At 44.0% G+C, this 9,112-nt stretch overlaps 1 protein-coding gene across 5 annotated transcripts in view; it reads right to left on the reverse strand.

Annotated features, from left to right (window-relative positions):
- The window catches only part of YAP1 (Yes associated protein 1), a 93,757-nt gene extending 84,867 nt beyond the window's left edge, over positions 1-8,890 (reverse strand). For 2 of the 5 annotated variants that reach the window (XM_017816049.1, XM_017816048.1), the window contains exons 1-2: positions 8,297-8,470; positions 5,027-5,274 (exon numbers count right to left, since the gene is read on the reverse strand). In XM_017816049.1, the coding sequence (XP_017671538.1) occupies positions 5,027-5,274; positions 8,297-8,401 (353 nt within the window). In that variant the 5' untranslated portion in view covers positions 8,402-8,470. Of the gene's footprint in view, positions 1-5,026; positions 5,275-8,296 lie in introns of all 5 variants that reach the window. The other 3 variants (XM_017816051.1, XM_017816050.1, XM_017816047.1) reach the window with 2 other exon arrangements.
- Between the last annotated feature and the right edge of the window lie 222 nt (positions 8,891-9,112).

Here is a 9,112-nt window from a genome sequence, read left to right on the forward strand (position 1 = left end):
CTCAGAGATAATTTAATTATTCCAATTAAGTGCCAGAGATTCTATATTTTCCCCAGTTCTAATTTCCTCTGAAGATAATAAATGTCAAGATGCTTATAAATAAGAGAAAAATACATTAGCAAAAACCACAAGATATAGTTCTGGCTTACCTGAAATCACATCTATAAAACATCTATTAAACTGCTTTTGGAATTAGCCTTATAAAATCACCTTGTACAGTAGGGTATTGAATGCATGGATATCATAATTTACAATTTTTCTTAAGCAAAATAAAAACCAAACCCAAGCAAAGTACTGTGTGCAATTGCTTTCACTGATGCCCATCAAGCAAACTGACTGCAAGTTCTCTGAATTCATACTGGGCTGAGTATGTACTTTCATCATCCTCCGAACTCGGTCTCAGTGCTAAAACAAATAAGGCAGGTTTGCCCTTATTCTTTCTCGGCCCTTTTAAAAACAAAGAAATCTTTAGTACAACTGCAAATTCCAAATAGCTTGTGTTACTGTTCTTTCATAGGACTCTTCAAAGTAAGAGACAGAAAGAAAAATATACACTTGGTAGTACTATGACCATCTTCCAAGACAAAAAACCCCCCTTAAATTGCCAAAACTATATTACAGCAAGCTTTACTTCAAAAGTGTTTTAATAATATTTCTTTTCTTAAGCTATGTTCCAAAACTGACAGTGCCCATTTTTTTATGGCTTTTTTTGGGTAGATCTTCAATCTTACATTAAACAGTCAAATCAATATAAAAATGCAACTAACTTGACATATTACAAATAAAATTTAGGAAACAGACATCTTCAACTGCTTTTCAGTACAAAAAGCATGAAAAAGTGGAGAAATCCATCAAAACCAGTGGTTGCATTTTTGGTTTCCAACAATACTGCTATTTTACTGACCAACTAGACTGAACTATAAACACAAGAACTCACATTAACTGATGAATCTGAATATGCATTTCCCCAATAAATTAAGGTATTCAATCAAATAAGTAACTGTGGCTGCAGCTTTTCCAATAAACATCTTCTGTCCTTGAAGACTAAGATTACTTTGGTGCGGTGGGGAGGAGGAGGGGAGCAGATGATATTGGTGTAGTGGGTGGCTCCAGTCAGGTGCAAAAACAGGATGAAAGAGAAATTTAACAACAGCACTGGGTATTTTTCATGTGTGACATGAGGAAATTAAAAAAAAAAAAAAGAATAAAAGTAAAAGCACAGCAACAAACTTCCCGGTTGTCTTAAACGATCTCATTTCATAGTGTCCAAAGCCATACCTCTGTATGGAGCACATAAGAAATGTGTAACAGAAATATATTTTTAAGGTTTCTGCCAGATGGGCAAACACCTCAAACACACCCACAGATACTAATGAAAACCACCTTGGCCTCCTTCAGGAAGTCATTCAACACTTCATAGGAAAAAAAAATAGGAAGTTGTTGATAAACTGCTTGCAAGAACTACTTCCTGTAGGAAAAATAATTATAAGACTTGTTTGCTGGACAATCAGTTAACTTTTCCTCACACTACAACATAAGAAGCGGTATTAGACAAGCTTTGTAAGAATTAAAAGCATAACTCCAAGCTAAAATGATACAAGAGTAACTCTAAAATTAATCAAAACTTCTTTTTTCTTTCTGCAAGTAGTTGCCTGCTACTCCCATGGCATATTATCTTTTGCCTAGAGAGCGATCCCCTATCTTTCTCCATAGTTCACCAAAATGTCAACCAGCAGCTGGCTAACAGGAAGCGGTTAAAAAGCAATGCAATTGACATCACCACACAAACCAAGCACGGCTTTTATACCGCATGTTTAAGAATGGGCTAAAGCTACCACACAGCAATGCCGGGATGAGTCAGATCTGACCACTTACTAACTAGGCAAGTCTTAACTGATGAGTTCAATTTAAGAAGCAGTATCAGTAAAAAAATAGGATTAGTTTTACCAGCTGTATAGTAGTGGCCTTAACTCATGGCTCAAAATCATCACTAATGGAAAATTATTCTCAGCAGAACTGCTCATAACAGTGAGATGAACATTAATGAGTGGAATTCTGGCAAATCATATGTCGGGCATTCATACCTAAGGGGGTCTATTTATCTAAGCTGACTGACTAATTTATAAGAGTAGCTCTGGTTCAAACCCTACACTACCACTCTCACCCTCTTTTAATATTTACGGATATGTGGGGTGTGTACATAAAATACGTGGCCAAATAACTGTGCATGTATCTGCGTGTGTGTATATATATATGCACACACAGGCGATTAAATGTTTTCTCTCCCACATACACTACTTTCATTTCTTTGCACAAACTAATGCTTGCAGTACTCAACCCATCGATTAGTGGAAGTGACTGTAATTACAAAGTGTATTAAGTACAGTACTCAATTTCATTTTATTCTGTTTGCACCGTAGTATATTATGATAGCTATAACCATAAGGCTTACTGACATCTGGAAAAAATATAACATTGTTACCTATTCGGCAAAGATCCTTCTAGAGCCTGGTTACCAGACTGTTCGTGGAGTGGCTACAGAACAGAGCAAATGGAAACAAAAAGCAGTGCAGCCAACCCAAAAAAAAAAAAAAAAAAAAAAAAAGATGAATACTTGGAAAAGACACCAGAAATCTGCATATGGTAGAAGGAACCACTCTAAATGTATTTAGAATCAGAAATCTTAGTATTCACATTCCAAGCAAATGTTTAAGGTATAATTAAGCAAGATGTTAGTTTTTAACAGGCTTGTGGATGTGAGATAGAATTTATCACTCAACACTGAAAAAACCTTTTAATATACAAACTTGCTACTCAAAGCTAATTTTTACATTTCTTTAGACTTCCTACACATACAGAGCAAACATTTTACTAATACTTGAAATGCTTTTTACAAATCTTCATGAACTCCAATGATCTCAGTGGATCGCACCTGTAGATAGAGTTAAGCAACCTTTTAGGAACAACACATGTTCTTTAAGCGTGAACAGTCCTCATTAGACTCTCCCATACCACAGTATCACCCAAGGAAAGCCAAAAGAAAACAGCCTATTACACTGTTTAAAATCTCCCAGGGTCAGCATAGGACCCAGCAGGGAGAGGTTCAAAAAGTACAGCCTTTATTTTTCTTCCTAACAATATGGTTTGTTTCCACTCCTTTCCCCTTCAAGACACATCCTTCACAGCTAGCAGCTCTTTCAATCATTTACTTTGGATGTCTGCTTGAGAACAAACGATCTTGCTCATGCAGATGAGTTTGCCAGACTTGTGTGTACTTTCCACTCTCAGGCTCTTTATTGTTCTTTCTGAAACCTGACCCTTTGAAATGGATACCAGGACACCAAGAAAGGACAAAAAAACTTGCAGAAAAAAGGAAAAGATTTTTTGTGGCAATAATCAAACTGCAGAAAAAGCTTTCCAAGAACACATCTTTCACTCTGCTTTCACCTGAATGAGCATAATTCAAAAAATTTATTACAAGAGCATGAAGACATTTTTCGTCTCTTAAACTGTTCCATTTTTCTGTAAATTTGACAGCATTATCAAAAACAAGCACTTGTGGCAGTAAAACCTAAAAATCAAGTATCTATTTTTTGTGCTTCATAAGCTGCTCTTTAAGAGCTCTCACTAACAGTCAAAACAAAGTTTGCTTTTCATTTCAAAACACGGTCTGTTCTTTCCTCAAGGTCCAATGAGCTACAGTTCTCAAACGGCATAAACTTACACAGTTCAAAAAAAACTTTTACTTGTGCCTACTGAAAAGTTCACATTCTAGAACATGCTGATTTTTTAGAAAATATCCCATCTTCCTGCTTATTTTCATGCTCCTAATAGAGAATGATTATTTTCAAAAAACAACCTTCAGACTCAAATGTCAGACAACTACTGCACCCTCTTTTTGTTTAAAAAAAAGAAAAAAAAAAAGCTAATTTCTCTGTATGGAAACGCCACCCCTACAGGAACAAAACACATTTTTAAAAAGTTCTGCAAGTTCCACTTTCATTGCAGACAATGTAAGTTTGTTTTTGAAGCTACAGACTCAATTACTTCAATCAGATGCACATATAAATGACAATGTCTACGCAAGAAAGGTAGGGATAAAGATGTTTTTCTTGGCTGAAACAAGTTTTATATAAGTAACACAGTGTTGCCTATCCCGGCCCTGAAAATGACATATAATGGGTTATTTAGAGACTTACAGTTAAATAAAAAGTTTAAAATATAATCAAAATATTTGAGGGCAAATTATGGTCTCAGAAAGAGAAGGACAAGCTCCTGCTGTTTTAGAAAACTGCGCAGAATAAAAGAAAACGCTCCCTTATGGATTAGGTGTCAGATGGCTGGCATGTGTAACCTCTCTTCAGTTATAGAAAAGATGATACTAATTTCACTGTGTGAAAAAGCTACAGCTTTTTTTCATGTAGGAACATGAAACAATGTTACAAGTTCTGTTAATTTCCATTTCACTGCAGAAAATGTAGAGAAGTTACAGACTCAAAGACTGCACTCAAACACATATATTAATTTCCTCATGAATAGAGAGTAGGCAAAAACGTTTTGATTGCGTAGTTACACAACTGTTCTAAATCAAGAGATAAGAAGTCTTGATATACAGTCACTAGAACAGTTTCTAAAGTTACTCTATATTTTTACATCTGTATTATAAAAATAAGGTAAAATGTATCTTGACCTGCATGACAACTCTGACAAGATTCAGCAAATCCAAACGTCACATTGTTTAAAAATCACTATGTGCGCTTCACTGATTGTTAGTAGACAATACAACCGATAACATTCTTCAGCTAAGATTAAGGTAAAATGAATATTCACAGAGTATCATAAAGTTTTTAGATACAGCAGAGAGAAGTACGAAAGTGGTAGGCTCTCCTACTTCAAATTAGGAGCATATTTTTAGAATATTTTAAACACAATGAAATTTACTAAAATTCAAAGACTGTAAAAAAAGTATAAAATATATCCCAACAAGCACCAGAGATTCAGCTAACTGAAAAGAAATTTTACTTACTTAAGAAAGTATCTCTGTCCAGATGGTGTCTTAGCCATCTCCCAGCCTGGTGGCAAAGGTACATCATCAGGGATCTCAAATGAAGACTGGCGGAGATGTTGAGAAGATGGAGCTCCAGGTCCAGTCACTACTCCAGAGGGTGTAAGTGTCCCTGGAGAAACAGCTCCCAGCTGCAGTGATGCTGGAGAGGAATGAGCTCGGACATGCTGTGGGGTTAGGGCTCCTGCTGTCCCTGCATCAGTGCTAGCCTGCCAGGAGTGAAATTATTCCCATTAAAATTCTTATATTTCAGCAGAAATGCAGCTGTCAAATGACATTTCGCTTTAAATGAACCTTTCAGGAGAAATTCTTAAGTCAGTCATTTTAAATTCTGCTTATTTTCCAGTTGATGCCCTTCAAGAGAGCCTCCAAGTAGTCTGGTTAATTAGCATCACAAAAGCCCTAGTGTAAGTCAAGACCTATTACCACTAAGTTTGTGCTAAGCGCCCTTAGTTTTACTTTGAAAACTAAAACTCTTACTCCTTGGTGCAGGGTTCAGAAAAAAAACTGCCCGCAGTCAGCAGACCTCATACACTATAGAGTGGTTCATTACTGGACTGCACCCACTCACCACCATCACACCCGCTTTCTGCTGGAGGAGGTAATTTCCCACCCTTTTTGAAAGAGGGGTGTGGGGGTTCAAGTACACCCACACACAGACCCTCTGTAGGGTTTAAAAGATTATCCAAAGAGAAAAGCAACAGAGAAATGCCAACTGGCAGCAGTGAGGTCCAATGGAGGAAGACTCACGAATTCAACCATAAAGAAAACATATACGAAAATACCGAACACAGAATTTCCTAACAATCCACGCTTTCGAGGGTTTAAAGAGTCTGTCCATACTTTATCCAAAGCAAAGCTTCAGGAAATGGTTGAACCAGTCAATCAGAAGTGATTCACAAAACCATTCACTGGAGCCATCAGTTACAAGCACAAAGAATGTCCTTGCCAGTAGTAAATACAGATCCACCATAGAACAGAAAAGGTAGCTCTGAAGACCTGATTGAAGTAAAAATGGCTTTTTAAAATATATTTGCCAATTAACTGGTTTTATAGATACAGAAGAACAACATGGATACCCATAATGAAATTCATGTATCAGCCCTTGTCACACCTCTCTACACAAGGTATTGCACCATATGTGAGGCCCCACTTACACACTTATGGAGACTGACAATTCTGCTTCAGTCCATCTGTATGCAAGCACACGTGAGCTTCCACGTATTCAACTGGAAATGAATTAGTTTGCATTTACATTTAAAAAAAATACCGAGTAGCAAATCAACTGAATTTGTGGCATCTTGATTCCTGAGAATCAGGGGAAACTGCAGAAAATGAAAGACCTTTTCTTTAAAGAGAATGTTTCTGTGGCGCAACTAAACAAAAAGGAAAGTGAAAATAGTCTTATTTTAAAAGTCCGCAGTGAAGCAAATGATTCTTTGGCTTCAAGTTTATATTTTAACAACCACCGAGTGGTACAAGGAACAGTGATCCAACTAAATATGCATTGCAGATGAAGAGTAACATATACAAAGAAGATAAGGCTAAGCTTAAAAGTGCAAGCTGTAGGAACATCACAGACGTTAAGTGCATGTCAAACACGATAGCTATTTAACTGCAGTTACTGTATTTAACAAGACACAACACCAAGTGTTAGATGAATGTCTACCTATTCAGATTTGTACACAATGGAACTGTGATAAGATTTGCTCAAGTTGGAAAAAGACTGTACATAAAATCCTTTTCCTTTGCTGGAATTCAGTATGTTATTAAAGGTCTGCAACTCAGAAGCTAGCAAAATTACAGAAGCAACTCAGCTCCACTCCTTTCAATTTTCTTTTCAGTCTTGCTATATGAAGGCCAGACTGATTTTTCAAGTATTTGGAAAATGAATTAACTCCTAGGCTGGGAAAGAACGTGCCAAGGTTCAGCCTGGAATGAACTTCAGAAGTCAAGTTATAAACCCTTCAAAACAGAAGTTTAATAATGGAAATGTTGACAGACCCTTAACAACAAGGGTAGCAGGCAACAGTCCACACAGCGAGTTTCACTTTTACTGGCTACACAGATAAAGTGACAATAGCCAATAATAAAACCTATTTTATAGCTTAGCAACAAAGTTCATTACTTAATAACACTCGAGTAGGTAGGCACAGCCTCCTGCCAAAACATTGGTAACAGCGGCCTAAAAGTTAACTTTCAGCTGTATTTACACCAGCATTTAGGTCTTGGCACAGAAGTCCCTCCGCTCGAAGACGAAACGCTCCCGGAGGCCGAGGGACGACCCTGCTCCGCATCCCCCACCGCGCTCCTCCTCCGCCCTGCCCTCCCATCGCCCCTTCCCCCCTCGGCCCTGCCCCGCCCCGCCCCGCCCCACCCCCCCCTTCCCGGCCCTGCCCCGCATCCCTCCCCCGCTCCCTCCTCGGGCCTGCCCCGCATCGCTCCCTCCCTCCCTTCCCCGGGCTAGCACGGCCGAGGCCCCACAGGTCCGAGTCCAGCGACTCCCGGGATGCGAGAGGTGCGCCCGGCCGGACCCTCGACGCCGTCAGACCTGATGTCTGGCTCAGTTTGGAATTAACTTCGGATGTGCGTGCGTCTCTGTGTGGGAGGGTTAATCCTACTCTACCCAGCGCAGTGCCGAAATGGTGGAAAAGCCACATCCATATTGTCTGACGGGGCGGGGGGGGTGTAGGTTTGGCACCGCCTCATCACCCCCCCTCCACAGAAGGCAGGGAATTGGACCGCAGAGAGAAATCCTCCCCGTCTTCCAAGCAAAGCGTTTTCTCCCAAGTTTTAGGGGCTCACCCCCACCGCCGCGGTCCCGGCGAAGCCGAGAAAGCCAAGGAGCGGATGTGGAGTCCGAGGCCCCGCCGGACACCGGGACGGGGCCAGCGCCCGCCCTCCCGCCCGCTGCGGCCCCTGTCCCCGTCCGGATCCCCGTCCAGGTCCCAGCGCGAGAGGCGCGACAGGGGCCGCGCGGCGCCCCCGCTCCTGGCGAAGAACAAATGAAGGGATGGGGGGGACACACTCCTCCGGCGGGCGGCACAGAGCCCCCCGGCAGCCCCGGCCGGGCGCCCCCTGCCCCCCTCGGCCCCGCAGATTCCCGCCCCGGCCCCCTCCCCCATACGCCTCCCGGGAGGCGCTCGGCGGCGGCGGGGAGAGGGAGCTCGGCCGGGCCGTCCCGCCGGCCCCCGCCCGCCCGCGAGCGGCCCCTCCTCCGCTCCCCCTCACCTGGCGGGAGTGGGCCTTGGGCTCGGGCGGCTTGAAGAAGGAGTCGGGCAGTTTCCGCAGCCGCATGGGCAGCGTGTGCGGCACGTTGGCGCCCTTGGGGTTCATTACGGCGTTGAACAGCGCCTCCAAGTCGGTCTCGGAGTCGCCCCGCACATGGACGATCTGGTGCCCCGCCGGAGGGGGCCCCGCGCCCGGGGGCTGCGCCGCGCCGGCCGAGGCCCCCGACACCGCGCCCGGGGGCTGCGGCGGCTGCTGCTGCTGCTGCGGGGCCGGGGGCTGCGCTGCCTGCGGCGGCTGCTGCGGTTGAGGCTGCCCGGGGTCCATGGCTCCGTCAGGACCCCTCGGCACTTCCCTGGCGGGGATCGACGGCTCAGAGCCCGGATTCCCAGCCCCGCATGCCCCGCTCCCCGGGCCGCAGCTCGTCCTTCTGTCGCCGGTACTTTCTCACCCTTCGGTCGGGAGACCGACCCGGCCGCAGCAACTGGCAAAACAACTTTGACCGTGCGGCGCTTCCCCGAGCCTGGCCCAGCCCGGCCGGCGCCTCTGTCCCGGCGGCGGAAACTAACTCACACAACACACCAAACAAAAGTTCGCAGTTACGCCCGCCCGAATCACTCACTCTCGGCCGCCGGCCCCGCCCCTCCTGAGCCCGCCCGCACCGTATCCGACAGAGGCAGCTTGTGCCTCGTCGCGCTTCTGCGCGCGCCCGCCCGCACCGCTTCCCGCATGGGAGGCTCCCGGCGCGGGCCCGCTGCCCGGGACCCCCGCACCCCGCGCCGGACCCGCACCGCACCCGCCTCGGACCGCGTTCGGCCC

This window comes from Lepidothrix coronata, unplaced genomic scaffold (assembly GCF_001604755.1).
Source record: "Lepidothrix coronata isolate B3197 unplaced genomic scaffold, Lepidothrix_coronata-1.0 Scaffold53, whole genome shotgun sequence".
NCBI lineage: Eukaryota > Metazoa > Chordata > Aves > Passeriformes > Pipridae > Lepidothrix > Lepidothrix coronata.